Source organism: Falco biarmicus, chromosome 4 (genome assembly GCF_023638135.1).
Source record: "Falco biarmicus isolate bFalBia1 chromosome 4, bFalBia1.pri, whole genome shotgun sequence".
NCBI lineage: Eukaryota > Metazoa > Chordata > Aves > Falconiformes > Falconidae > Falco > Falco biarmicus.
The window spans coordinates 31,693,248-31,708,177 of NC_079291.1; the positions used below are offsets into that span (position 1 = coordinate 31,693,248).

General features: G+C 39.2%; 1 protein-coding gene across 4 annotated transcripts in view; it reads left to right on the top strand.

Moving 5' to 3' along the window:
• Positions 1-14,930, top strand: part of ETV1 (ETS variant transcription factor 1) — a 67,158-nt gene that overhangs the window by 39,268 nt on the left and 12,960 nt on the right. For 3 of the 4 annotated variants that reach the window (XM_056336909.1, XM_056336910.1, XM_056336912.1), the window contains 2 exons: positions 603-850; positions 12,954-13,020. In XM_056336909.1, the coding sequence (XP_056192884.1) occupies positions 603-850; positions 12,954-13,020 (315 nt within the window). The remainder of the gene's footprint in view (positions 1-602; positions 851-12,953; positions 13,021-14,930) is intronic. The other variant, XM_056336911.1, reaches the window with a different exon arrangement.

Consider the following 14,930-nt stretch of genomic DNA (forward strand, 5'->3'; position numbering starts at 1 on the left):
ACTTTCCCTTCACATTAGGCCTGCAGTGCAGTGCCAGCCTTGCAGGTAGATCTCCCACGGCACTATCCCCAAGAGGACAGAACTGTGGACTTTTACCCTGGAATGATTCCAGATGTTACAACAGACAATACTCTTTATTCAAAATGTTTGTGTTTGTTGTGGTCAGAATGGTTTCTGTGTGACAGCAAGAATGGTAAGAGTAAATTAGAGCACAAGCCATATGTTGCTAATACTCGTGAAAGAACAGAGAGCTCTCTACCTAAGCATCTGTAGTGTTACTGTGGTAGAATGTCAGTCTTTCTACTGATTTGAAGGTGGTGCCTTTCCTCTTTGCCTCTTCTGTTGAGAGAAGTTACTGAAAGCAAAAGAGGGTGGTGATGGGGACAGGTCTTAGAGCTGGTATTAATAGCTGGGGTGTTTTGTTTCTTTGCTGGTTGCTGTTCTACAATGCAAGTCATCCTGGTGGCAGCATTTGTCATGATCATAAGCAAAATGTTTGCTGCTGAGAAAGTGATACAGCCAGTAGTCATGACCTGTGAAGATCTTTGGGAAATGGAATGTAGCTCAAGTCCCTTACATGACCTCTCTAACTTGTGTCCTAGATTTCGCCGCCAGCTCTCTGAACCTTGCAATTCATTCCCACCTTTGCCTGCAATGCCAAGGGAAGGACGTCCAATATATCAGCGCCAGATGTCTGAGCCAAACATCCCTTTCCCGCCTCAAGGTTTTAAGCAGGAGTACCACGATCCAGTTTATGAACACAACGCTATGGTTGGCAGTGCAGCCAGTCAAAATTTCCCCCCTCCTCTGATGATTAAACAGGAACCTAGAGATTTTGCATATGATTCAGGTAGGTGAGACTCTCCTTTAGTTCTGCATAGTAAGACTCATCATAAATAAGTCCAAGCCAGTGCTATTGATGTTTTGATCATATGAATTGAAACTTGCTCTTTTGGCTTCTCAGTCTCCCAAAGTAATTTATGTCTGAGATTGCTTACAAAGTAGTAAGATTGCTACATAGTACAGTGTGACTCGTGCCACTGTTGCTTGCTCTGTAAAGGATTTTGTTTTCTAGAACTCTGTCCAGAAAATGCACGCGTTAAAGAAGCTGCAGAAGTAGAAATCATGGGTGCAAAATTGAGTTTTACTTAAGAGAGGGTTTGTTCTGTACTATCTCATCTCTGACCTCTGAATTTGCGTGCTGGATTTTACAAGCTCTTTCATTTGTCTGCCAGAAATAGAGGACTCTCTCCTCTTGCTTGCGCTACTTTAAATCAGGAGTAGCTCCACTGAAGTGGGGTTTATACAGCTATAAAACCAATGAGGGAGAAGAATCAGCCAAATTGGTGTCAGCTTCTCAGTTTGTGCATACTGCTGTGTTTTGTGGAGGTACATAATCTGGGATGCCAGGTTGCTGATGTAGAGAATACGCTGTTGCTATTAATAATGTTTATTATGATTGTGCTTATAGGGCAGCTGGAATGGAGCCTTATTGCTCTACTGACAGTACAAAACAGAGGAGATGGTGGCAGAGCCTGCTCTCAATAGCTTCTGGTCAAAATAGAAAAGATAAGGGATAGAAAGGATAAAAACATAAATCAAGGGAATACCATTGTAAATGTTTGCCACGATTTAAACATAAATATTTACATTATACTTGGGAAAAGAGAGAATTAGGGAAGCAAAAGAAAGAGTTTAGAGTACCAGGAAACAAGGAGAAGGAAGATGGAAGGGTGTTAAGGAGAGAAGCCGACTGTAAAACAGAATGGAGTGGGCTAGATGGGGTAGACAGTTGATCAGTATGGAGCCAAGAAAATAAAATCAAAACACGTGTTTCAGTCTAAGTGATTTCTGCAGCTTCTCTTCAGTCTCTGCTTTTTTCCTGCTTTGTGTGTGCCACACTGAAAGGGAGGGGTTTCAGCGAGTCCCTGCTGTGCTTCTGGAGGAGAGTACATTGCTTTCGTACACGTCCATGCGGAATTGAGCAGGGGGAATGGGCAGCCCTGTCTGACTTGAGTCTGATTCTTCTTCTGGATGCTGCAGTACCTGCAGTGCTTTCCTGCTGGTTCAGTCTCTGGCTAGATGCTTTTGCACTTTATTTCCCAGAGGCTACATGACAGCTGAGTTGAGGTCTCCTTTCAAAGCTTAGCCCATGACAAACTATTTTGCAATTTGATACAGTGTAGAACTGGGTTTTATTGTCTTTTCAATAGCTGACTTAACATTGTCTGTCTAGTGGGGTATTTTGTGTTACTGTTAGTGTAAAGTGCTTGTTTTAGAGTTGACCTCTATGTTAGAACGGGGAAATTGGGAAAGTAGAGCTGCTTTCTCCTCCCTTGCTCTTGACAAGCAAAGAGCCAATCCTTAGGCAAATTTGGGTTAGGCCTAAACAGGGAGGGAACCAGAGGTGAAATACTTCTCCAAGTTGAAATACAAGACAAGCTGAAAATAAGTTCAGATTACAAGAATCAGATCTAGAACTCGGCCCTATCATTGATGAAGGTTCTGAGATACATGGTGGTATGTACGTATCTCAGACTAAGGATACAGTTGTGTATCCTCAGTCGTACAGGGCAGCATGGGAGAGACTGTCTGCATAGTTAATGTAGCAATGGATAATAAATGGGGGACTGCAGCTTCAGGCACTGCCAGTCCCTTGCAACCTTCACAAGCACCGTTATTCATCCTGCTAAATTAAAGGCTGAAAAAAGGTCCTTTTGTAAGCATGCTTCATATTTGGCTAGGAAGTGGGATCTCCTTATGGTGTACTATTACTTTAAATCTGGGTTGCCTGCTAGCATTTATCTTTCTTTGGAATATTCTTTAAAGCAGGAAATTTTATTATTCTGAAAGGAAAATGTGCAAACTTGTATCCAATTCTGTCATGCCTTTCTTTTTTTTTTTTTTTTTTCTGCCGGCAAGAACATTCCACTCTATAGTAATGATGTTCCAGCAAAATTGTTGTTTCTTTTGTAGATGAATAATTAGTTTTTAAAAATGTAATAGCTGTGTAACCAGTGGTCATGAAAAATTAATCTGTTGGTATCAGGAAGTACTTTTATTGGCCTCAGAATCACTGCATTTAAGTTGACACATCTGTACACTCTGTAAATTGCAGTCAACAACTGTGGTCTGTTGATATTTTGTCTTGTTACCATCTGTTCTCTAGAAACCATCATTTTCCATCCTTGCTAAGAGTACATTAAATAACCCCTTAGGAAACATAATGTATTTGTCACTGATTCATTGATTTCATTTTTCACCTATGGATATTCAGGGAAGAGGGAATGCCAAAGTGAAAAGTCTTTTTTGCATGGTATTTTATTGCAGCTCAGATAAGAATATAGAAACATACTTCAAAAGTTCATTGTAATACACAGAGATGTTCCTTTTGGGATGTTTTTGAAAGAGCCTCATAAAAGTTCATTGCTTTTGTGCAGTATACTTTGTGGGAAGCTGGTGAATGAAAAGCATTATTATGGAATGATTATAACTCTATTAAAACATGACATTAATTATGACATGGGAAATGGCAGATCAATTAGTTGTAATTGTAATTGCAGGTATGCAATTTCTACTGCGAAATGTTTGAGATAATGGAAAAAGAAAAATGTCAACAGAGTAGAAGCTTTTCCTTATCCATCTACACCTCGAGAAGTCACAGTGCATCATACGTGTTCAATCGATCAGACCTTAATTTTCTGACATGGATTTTTTTTTTTTCCCATGGCTACCAGTCGGATGTATCTAGTACTTGATGCTATATCTAACGACTTGAAGCACAAAGATGCAGTTAAGGACATAGAGAGCTTTGATTTTCCATTATTAATGAGTATACTCCAGAAGGCTTCCCAAGATCTTTGTTTACAAGGACTAATAGTTGGCATTCCTGTACAATTAGCACTTCTAGAATTCAGTTCATGTATTTGGGTACTTAAACAAAAAGGCCAAACAAGATAACTCATCTGTTCTGAGCTTTATTTTTAAGCAACATCTTTGCAGGCTTGATCCTCTCTACATAATGTGGCGTATTTGCAAATATGCTAACATACAATGGTAGCTATGCATGTACATGTATTGATTAATACTAAAATTCTAGTTTTAAAATGACATCTTAAATTACTAAGTTTAAATATCTTCTCCCCCCGCCCCCCCCCCCCCCCCCCCCAATTGAAAAAGTTATTTTGGTTGGAAAGTTCTTTTGTGACCATGTGTTTGGGAACTTGAAAATGTGTTGAACAGAGGTGCTAGAGGTAAGTAGAGGAGGAGTTGTTGTTTGCATGTACTTATTACTGATTGCCAGGAATTTACCTGTTGAAGTCTAGATAGATTTAGTGTTTTCTAAGCACGTTAGAGGCATTAACAGGGATATTCTCACAGTTACATTTCAGGGTAGCCTCACCATTCATACACTTGAATGGACCTTAGAAAATTTGGTTTCTCTCCCTGTTGCTTTCCAAGTTTTCTTCCAAGATACTAGTTGCATCACATAAAGAATGAACAATCCAGATAGAATTATTAGCCTCCACATCTTGTTGAGTTGCTCATCCCTTTAATTCCTGAGGCCTCACAAGCAAATAAATACCTTGTGTTGGCCTCCATATGTGAACTACCCCTCTGTTAAACAGAGGGATGAGTGGAGGCAGGAGGGACACAGCAGAGATACTTCGGATACCCAGTCAGGAATGGATAATTTCTAAAGAACATTATGTAATACATATGTTCAAAGCTTAGCTGCTAGAACCTTTCTTTGTATTTCTAGCTGAGGAAGTACAAGAACATCAGATGAGGGTCCCTGTGCATGCACTGCAAAAATAATAAGTAAAATGAAAAATCTGGCAGAAGCGACATGACTACTTTGCAAAACTTCATTAGGGCTGGAATGGGTTTTGTTAGGGCCTAAAATTGACCATCTAGCTGTATTAATCTTGAGGTCATCTTTCCCTTTCTTGAAATGTTCTGCTTCATTAAGTACACAACTTCCAGCCTCTGTTACAAATGAAGTAGGGGCTCCACCTGCAAAGATGTTTACAGCAGGGCTCTCCCTCCCCTAAACAATTTTGACCTGTGCAGTCAAGAGGCAAGAATGCCAAGACAAAAGGCTGTATCATAATTCATTTGCAACAAAGGAGTTGTGTCAGAGTTGTGCAGGAAGTTGTAATTATGACACTTCTTAACCTCCTAAATTTGCTCTTATAGGTATAGGATGTTGTTAGTATGCTAACAGTCCTGTTACAAATGTGCATTTATCTACTGACTGGGAACAGAATAAAAAACAAGAGTCCTTTCAAATACCTCATGTGGTGGTTTTTGAAAAGCAGATGAATGTGAATTAATGTGGAAAAAGATCCCTAGTAGTTCATTCTTCCTTAGAGATCAGCTGACATGTCCTTAAATTTGGGAGTTTGCACACAGTGTAAGAGAATGTGTTGAATTAAAACTTCAAGGGGAAAAAGAAGTAAATTTATTTCTTAGAATTATATTTAGTTGCAGATTGCTTTTTTCTTTTACTTTTTAAAACAACATTTGTATATTCTATTGTACTTCTTGGAGGTAAAGTTTAGACATTTGGAGATGCTAGTATGAAGGAAAAAAGGAACTCTCAGCTGTCAGAGTCAGTGCAGATTTGCTTTTTCCAGGATATTCTTCAGTGCGTTGACCAGTGCAGCATTTAAAATGACAGCACTCATGGTGCTTCTGCTACTGTCTTTAATTATATTGGCTAATTTTTGTACAGTGCTTTGAAAACATAAAACGTTGTATGAGTGCTAAGTATTATTACTACAATTATTCCCCTGGGAGATTATTTCAGAGACTAAATAGACTTCACAGTTAAGAAAAATTTCTTGATCGTAAGCCTAAATTTTCCCTTTGATCAGTTTCATTCCCTTGCTCGTAGCTACACATCTTTGGCTCATCGCAAAACAATTCCTTGGTATTAACGCACCACCTCTAAATCTCTGTAGACAGCTTACATGTATACTCTCAGTCTGTCTGTGTGACTTGTTCTTGAGGTCTTGCTTCATAAGTCCTCCAGCTGCTTAATCTTTTCCTCAAATTATCTCTAGGTTCCCGCCCGCCCACCCCCCCTTTTTTTTAATGGTGAGACTGCAAATATTTGCAGTGGTTTTGAACATAGTTTTATAAAATGCTCTGTGATGTAGAACCGACTCCATCGTTTTCCTATATATGGTGCTTCAGTACATGCATCTCAAAACTGCATCTCCTTATGGCCTTAAAGGAATTCTTTTAACAGAGTACAATTTTTATCAATGAAAATCCGGCTGGCATAAAGGCAGGAGGGGCAAAGGGATAGGGGTTTCCTCTTGAGTTCAATAGGTTTAGGAAGTCTCCCCCCACCTCATTTTTGGTTTTGCAGTTTTCCTGAGTCTCACTTCTGTGGTTCAAAATGTTTCATCCTGTTTTTTCAGGAGCTTGTCTGCTGTGTTGCTTCAGTGAATGAGCGTGGATTTTGTTGTAGATAAACTGCACAGCTCTTTGTACTTGCCCTTAAAACACATAAACACAAATCTGCTGTTGGATGGTGTGACAGTAGAAAGTAAGAGCATCTGAGGGGGAGACTTTGGAAACCTGGACTTCAGAAGATTGCTATGAAAGGCAAAATTATAACTTTTCACTTGCTTCCCATCTAGCTGATTTCCTCTGTTCACTAATTCTGTCTGAAAGAAATCTGTAGTTAGAATTCATTTTTGTTATACTACCTTCATGAATGAAGGAAAACCTGAATACCAAGTTAATGTGAGCATGTAGGCAAGAGACCATGCATCTCTTTTTTTCTTTTAAAGCAGACAATACGATCTGAAAAATTGTCCTGTAGTCCCTGTTTTTTAAAGAAATGGATAAATATCCTCTAAATCTACAGTTACAGTAAGTGGCACTGGCTAATGATTTGATTTGAGGATTGAGAGCGCAGTCTGGATTTACTCTTTGTGCATTAACGCAGGTCAAATGGACACAGGCTGCATTTTAAATCAGTAATGGAAGGCTGAAGCCTGCCTTAAACCAATCACATCAGCCTTACCCAAGACTGATTGATCCCGAGAGACCGAGCCCTGTGAGCATAGCTTTTATATGAATGGACTCTGTGCAGCCTGAAGTTTCATTCATAAAATGGATGCTGAAGGGGAGGGGAAAAAAAACAAAAAAAAAACCCAACCCACACTCGCCAAACCCTGGAATGTCCATTTATGCGGAGCTGAAGGGTGTAGTGTTCCCTCAGCTGCTGCTTTTGCCAGTTGCCTTAAAGTAATGATTAATGCGCCTTGGCCCTGCCTGCCTGTAACCTGACTCCATTTATGGCCGTGGTGTGTTTCTAATGTATAGTGAATGAGAAGGCTATATTCTCAAATCAGAAACATAAACAGGAACTGGTTGGTCTGAATTCCATTCAAATATGTCACTTCAGCCGTGCAGTGTTTGTCCAACTTCAATTTTACAGGCAGGGGATGGGGCGGGGGAGAAAAAGCAACACAGACATTTTTGCAGTAAGATCACCAACAAAAGGAGCGAGGGAGAGAGAAAGTACTGCTGCCTTTTGTTGGACTCAAAGAGCAGCGATGTTTAAAATACATTTTACAGTTACTGAGGTTAATAAAAGCAAATAAGAGATTTTAAAGTATGCTCAAAAGATCAACTCCATGTGGAATTTCAATTCAGAGCTGAATGTATGAGCCTTTGTTTTCCTGTTCTGCTGTATAAAAAGTTACATATCGCCTAGACAGGCTGTTGACATCTGGTCTCAGAAAATGCATTAGATGTTGTCATAGATCTAAAACCCAAAGTTGTGGAAAGGAAGATGTTTGCTTAAGGTTTTTTTTCTGTATGTGTGTAATAATTCCACTTAGACGTGAGCTGGTAGGGCCAAATCTCATTCTCTGGTAGGTTTTTGTGGAGTGAGATGTAAGAAATTAAATGTTAAGTAGCTATTTTTTAGAAGGGCATGTATGCGTATCTATGAGCACACATACTTGTAGATTCATTTTTTTTTTCCCGAATTGCTGTTACAAAGGCTAGTGACAGACAAAACAATGAACAAAACCTTCCATTCTGAATGTTTTTAAACTGCATAACGATTTGGGAAAAGAATGCTTAATTTTTACGTTGAATATTGGAAAAGATAGTGGCTTTTTTCACCCATGTAACTTCAGTGTACCTACATTTTCATGCTGAATCTGCTAATAAAAAAAATGCTGACTTTTGTATTGCTAGGATTTTACCAGTTTGTAGGACTCTGTTGTAATTACATAGATTCTGAGGGGATAGTTCTTTTAAAAGTGGTTGAACTAAAACCTGATCTACTAGCATCCGAGTTGTGAAATATGCTTAAACAATTCCTGTATAGGGAGATTGTTACTGGTTCTAGTATTTCTACCTGAATGTCTCTTTTTGGAGAGACATACAAGTTTTAATCTAAATGTGTTCTGCAGATTTACAAAATCATATGTTTCATGACCAAAAAAAACCATTTGGTATTTCTCCCTGCAAAACACACATCATGCATTTTTCTTAGTGATGCCTGGTTGCTGCCTTAGCCACTTCTTGCAATCTAGTTTGAAGAATTGCCTTTCTTACCTAAAAAACCCTGTCTGTTTTCCGGTGACTTCAGTTGCTCTTCACCCTTGAGCTGGTCAGAGCTTCTTGGTGGTGGTAAACAGCTGCTTTCCACCAGGAGGCTAAATATGTTTCAGTGGTGGGTGAAGCACTTCTTTGTAAACAGCTTGTCAGTGCTCTTAGAAATCAATGAACAGAAAAGTTACTTGCAGTGCGATTGTGATGTTTTAAGTTTGAGGACAAAAGTATGATGTGTTCTAGCTTGAACATTTTATTTTTAAAAGGCTACCTTTGTCTCTGCACTTGGTAAAAATATCTCCATTGCACCAACCACCTCTCCGTGTACCAGAGAAATGCTTGTATTGCTCAAGGAAGCGCTGTGCAAAGCTCTGCAAGGCACCCAAGCAAGGACTGGCGTACTCACAGTGTGTAACAAAGGGTCAGGCTGACATGTGAGTGAGGTGTGGGAGCTGTGTTGGTCACAGATACCCGAGGGGCTTGTGCGTGCCCTTCTGTGCCCGGTAGCACAAAGGGAAGGGATCTGCGTGTGCTGTATTTCTTGCCTGTGGGAAGACCAGTGGCACAGCACACTTAAGTCTGTTTGTATAGATATACCAACTCTGGATTGCTGAAATAGGAGCCAAAACCCATGTAATTACTTTTCAGACCAAAAGGGCAATTGAGGAGGATACAATGTAAGTTAAATTAACAGGACTGGCTGAGTCCACTGCCAGTGGAGTCCCTCCAAAGTTTTTGGGAACTGCTCCTTTGGGAACAGTTCCTTTTGAGAACTGTTCTTAATAAGACTTAGCTGGTGGTAAAGTGTAAATCAAAAAAGAGGCAGGCAAACAGTGAGAAGGCTCCAGTTTTAGTGTCATCACTTTGTTTTATACCTGTAAGGAAGTAGGCAAGTTTCACGTATGAGTTGTTTCATGAGTTTGAGTGACTTGTTAGCAGGCTGGCTGCATAAGGCAGCCGCTCGCCAGTACACTGTACCAACCACTCACCTGAGCTGCCACGGGGAGACCAAGGACAGGCAGGTGGCTCAGCTTCTTCAGCCACCCTGTTCCAGATTGTACGTGCCTGCTAAGCCTTGGCCTCCCTGTCTCTCTGCAAGTGCACGTACACAGTGCAGTGCCTCTGGATTGCATTGTGCTTTGTCACATCACATGTTCGTGGGTAGTGAGTGCCCTGGGTCTCCAAATCTTGATGTTGATAAAGTGAAGGAAAAAGTTAATTCAGAGTTACAGGGTAGTGTAACAATGTGTCCTTTAGTTAGGAAGGCTGTGTAAGGTCAGAAACGGGAATGGCCAAAGAATAAATCCTGGATCGGGTTTCCAGTTCCTGCTTTGCTCTGTGTCATTCAGGAGAAGACAGTCACTTTGTCCCATTGCCTGCAGAAGCTTCATCTTCCCTATGCCTCATGTGGCTAGGGATGCAGGCTGAAATTCTGTTTCTGTGCAGGGTGTGATTGTGGGTCTGAAACCTGGTCCATATCTCTGAAAAACAATTGAAAAAGAGGATTTAAGGATTCATTACCTGCTTTGAGTTATACAGGGCTGAGACAACGTAGCCCTTTAAATTCTGATATGATAATTAATGTGAAATACTTCCTTACAAAGGGACCCACTCAGTTGTCTTACTCGATAATGAAACCTAGAACCTGTGCTTGGTAAACTCAGTAGCAGATTTTTCCTGTCCTGAGGAAGTCTGGGCTTTTTCTGTATTCATGTATTTTAACTAAGGCCTAGGCAGAGGTTATTTCTAGTGTTTTACTCTGTGACAGTCCCAGATGAGAAGGCATTTCTGCAGTCTCTAGATTACATGTAATTTTAAAACAACACCTACTGGGAAAAAATGGTTTCAAATCAATGTGATATAAGGACCATGTTCATTCTTTTAAGATGATTGCTATGTTGCTGTTAGCAAGAGGAGCAATGAAGAAATGACCTCTTAAGTATTCAAAATTAATAAGCAAAGATAAGTTAATTTTTTAATGTCTCCATATTTTTAGTTAGCTTGATCTTTTTAAAGGGACTCTGCTGTTCTAGAGATGATGTACCTTTACAATATGAATTACTTCATTAAAAGTCTGAAGGAATATGCCTGTTGTGTGTCCTAAATGAAGGCGCGGTTTTCTTTTGCTAAAAGGTGATAGAATCAGTCAGCTGAGACACTTGGATCCTGCCCTTGCTTCTGTCTTATTAGTTGTCTTGAAACAATGCTTTAAGGAGAAGAAAACATATAATTGCTCTGTAATTTCTGCACTAAAATGTTTTCTTTTGAAGTAGCTCTGCTTAGCTTGTAAAAATACTTCTGGGTCTTAGTCAAGCATTTAGTACAATTTAAAACTGCAACACTAAATTTCATTGGTTGGACTTTTTATTAGATAAGGTAGAAATGAAAGCAGCAGGCAATTTAATTAGCAGTAATTTTTCTGGGCAAGTCATTACTTTGATGAACTTCAGAGCAATGTTTATGGCTCCTAATTAACCATGTTAGTCATTTGATTGAATAATCACTTTGGAAATGTTTCTACAATTTGATTAGAGTCTGACCCACTCTGATAGTCATAAATTAACTGATAGCACTTTAGGATAACAAGACTCTAGTTACTTTACGAGAAATAAACTCTTCCTTGCTGTATTCTTCAGTCCTCTGTGGACTGTTTAAGCACAAGCTAACCAGAAGATTAAGTAATGTTGGTACAAACAATGCTTGCCTTAAAAAGACTCCAGATGTTAATTATAATTGACTTAGGAGCATGGGAGATGAAACCCCAAATTGGCTAAGAACACAATTTCTGGGATGTGTGCATAATTCTTTATTCTGTACACTCTGCTGTATCACTTTGCAAGAGTGGAGTTCATGAGTCAAAAATGGTTTTGCTGCCAATACTAGTGAATTTTTACCTAAAATAGAAAATAGCATCTGTTTCAGTTTTACAACTTCCTCCTTTTTTACGTAGATTTTTCCATTCTTCTTAAAATTCAATCTACTTGTTAACATGAATGATTCCTTGCAGGTGAGCCACTACTTGCAGCCTTGACTTCTGGTCCATAGAGCTATACTTGACTCAGGTGATCGCTGAATCACTGATTCGTATCTTTGATCAGAACAGCTGCCTGAGAGGTTAGAGATTGTGCAGGCCTGAGGGGACGGCAATGAGTGTTTCAGTGAGAGTGGAGGTGATGAAGAGTTAGGCACTAGGCACGGATGTGCAAGAGAGACAGTGGACTGTTACAGGAAACTTACTGCCCTGTGTTTCACTTGTTCTGTGAAGTCAGTGTAAAACCTCATTTTCTTATCCTGCCAAGTCTTTGATACTCATCACTAGTCGGAGAACAGTGAAATTTGGAATTTCTGTCTGTAACAGTCTGAAAGAGTTGTTGAAAAATAATGTCTGGTCTTTCAACCTCCGTTGGCATCTCTTAAAGAGTTACAAGTTACTGGTAACAGATTGCATAGCTTGGGGTAGGAGTTTATCACAAGATCAAACAGACTTTGTTAAGCAAGACTTTTGATACCCAAGAAGTGGGTTAAACATGGTTTAGAAGGGCAAACATTTATGGTCTATTTCTGTTTGCAAGTCCCAGTGCACAGGATGTGGTTACTTGAGGACAGTGCAAGGCATGAGGAAAAAAATAGAAAGACCTTTAAAGAACACCATTTTCATTAGTTCTGTTTGGTTTTCCTCATTCTTCTTACAGATTTGAGTAGAGGTGGGGAAAAGCAAATAAATATCTGTATTACTTAGAATATACGCAGTAATTTTTGGGGGGAAGTGGTGTCTTTTTGTTTAAGGATGTACCAGTGGAGGGTGAAATTGACGCATCTTAATTCCTAGATTAAATGCTTAGCAATTACAGAAAATTTCATTAACCCTTCAAATCCTTAACTAGAGTCTAAAAAGCAATATCCTACTCTAAATTCATTTTGACATTCCTTGTGTTACTGCAGCGTTTATAAATCTCCAGTGTGACGGCATGCTTTTCTGTGCAGTTGATGTCAAATTAGTTACAAAGATAGAAGTACAATCACAGGGTTTAAAATGCTCGTACTGTCTTGTGTGGACTTTTTGGTCTGTGAATAGTCTAAAGTGTAATTGTCATGGAAGTCAGCTTTTAGCAAAATTAATTACAATAAGGGTTTTACTTCAGGTGCCTATGTGAGATGGGATCTTTGATCCTCATGTGATTTTCTCCTCTGCCATGCCTTGTGCATGCTGCTCTGAAGTGCTGACTCTGTGTTGACAGGTTCCCCCTCGCTGTAACTTGCATCCTTTTTTGTTGCTCTTCTGCCTGCAGCCTGTCTCATTGATAACCTGCACACTTTTAATTCCAGACAACCTTTTGATTAGCATTGTCGTCTTCTCCTTTCAGAAGTGCCTAGCTGCCATTCCATTTACATGAGGCAAGAAGGCTTCCTGGCTCACCCAAACAGAACAGAAGTTAAGTTTTCTATTATGTATCACTTTTGTACGAGAGGAATGTGGAAAATTAAAAAGCCTGGAGGGTTTTGGGGTTCACTGGTTTAATTCTGCTGCTGGGAAGACTTGCATCATCTTTCCCTTCCTAGTCTCAAGTTTCTGATGCACTGATTTTTTTTTTTTTTTTTTTTTTGGTAGCTTCTTTTAGTGCTACAGGTTGGTCAGGATAGAAGCAATGTTATGAATTTACTCATTGTGCTTTTCAAGGCCTCTAGCAGTTGAAAGGAAGAGACGCTTAAAAATTTATCCATTTCACCATTCTGTTTAAGTGATATTTTTCCAGGTTATTTGTGTGACAGGCTCAGTTAACTGTTAAGTAATCCATTTTATATTTTAAATTCAGTGAAGGGTTTTGGCTTTTGCTGTTGTTAAAAATTTTGCAATGTGTTGATGCTGCTTAACCCCAAATTCTACAGCCGTGTGATATGTACCAAAACTCCCAGTGACCTCAGTAGGGCAAAACTTAGATCATTGTCAAAATTAGTAATTCTGAGTAAAAGTAGTTTGTATGTATTAAAAATAAGAAGGCCAACAGAACAAAATAAAAATGAATGTTGGAAGAGAGGTTGTACCATGCACTCCTGCTTGGGTGTATCTTTCTTGTCAATATGTGATTTTTTGTTTGTTTGATTAGAGTTTATTTGTTTTTCTTCCAAGGGACAAACTTCACAAATGTGAGGGAAGTTGTTTTTGAAATTGATGAAAATTCAGACAGATGTGTGAATTGGAGTCCTCTAGTAAGACTTCATTCACTAGTAAAAAGAAACAACTAGAAAGATAACAAATCTGGCTAAAAGGCCAAGTGCTTCAAGGGGTGGAATAAATTTAGAAAATAGAAATGGAAGGTAGAGTTTCACAAGGAGGGTGAAACAGGAAATGGAAATTTATAACAGTCTTGGTATATGAAATTATATGAAGTATAAAAAACTTGTCAAGGGAGGTGAAAGCCATCGGAGAAAAATCCACGATCAGCAGGGAGGGTTAAGGTCAACAGATTTGAGGTTTAATCACAGTACAGATAGGGAAAAAACAATCTGAGCCATGTTATGTACTTGTAAGTACTTGTGAGGTGGTAAAATTGTTACGAATTATGTAGGAAAAGAAGTGATGTTCTATAAATACTTGTTTTCTGTATTTGGAATTCAGTCAACATGGTTTTGTGGAGTAAAGGTCATGTCAAATCTGATTCTATTCTTTGCTGAGATTAAAAGTTTGCTTGATAAAGGTACTTGTGTCATATAGTTAGGCTTTTTATGATGTTCAGTTTGCTGCTGCATTAGATTCTGATTAAGAAGTTAGCACAAAGTAGTGTCAATGAAGTACACATTAAATACATTAAGACCTGGCCAACTGACAGATCTAAAAGTGGCTGTCACTGGGCAGTCATCTCTGAATAGATTGTTTCTATTATATTTCTGCAAGAATTGATGTCAGGAGTGTTGCTATTCAGTATTTTCATTAAAGATACAGGATGAAGTTAATAGATAACTTTATGGCATAAAGATAGGCAGAGTGGTAAATAACAGGCAGGACAGGTCAGTCACACAGAGCAACTTGAATTGTGTGGTAATCTGGGCACGTGAAACCAGATGAGGTTTTAATATGCTGAATGTAGACGAGGCCTATGGAACCGGGAAAGAGTTTGTTGGAAAAAATGATTTTTGAGATGGGCCCTCCTCCTCTTCAGATTCACAGTGGGAAACCAGCCCAACCAAACATTGCAACTGTATGGCAAAAAGACCTTCTGTAATATTTGTACAGTCAAAAGGAGGGTCACAGGGAGGCAGGAGAGGAGGAGATCCTGTGTCTCGCTAAGAAGCACTGGTGAGGCCGATACTGGCAATGCAGTACAGTTCTGATTAAGCAAAAC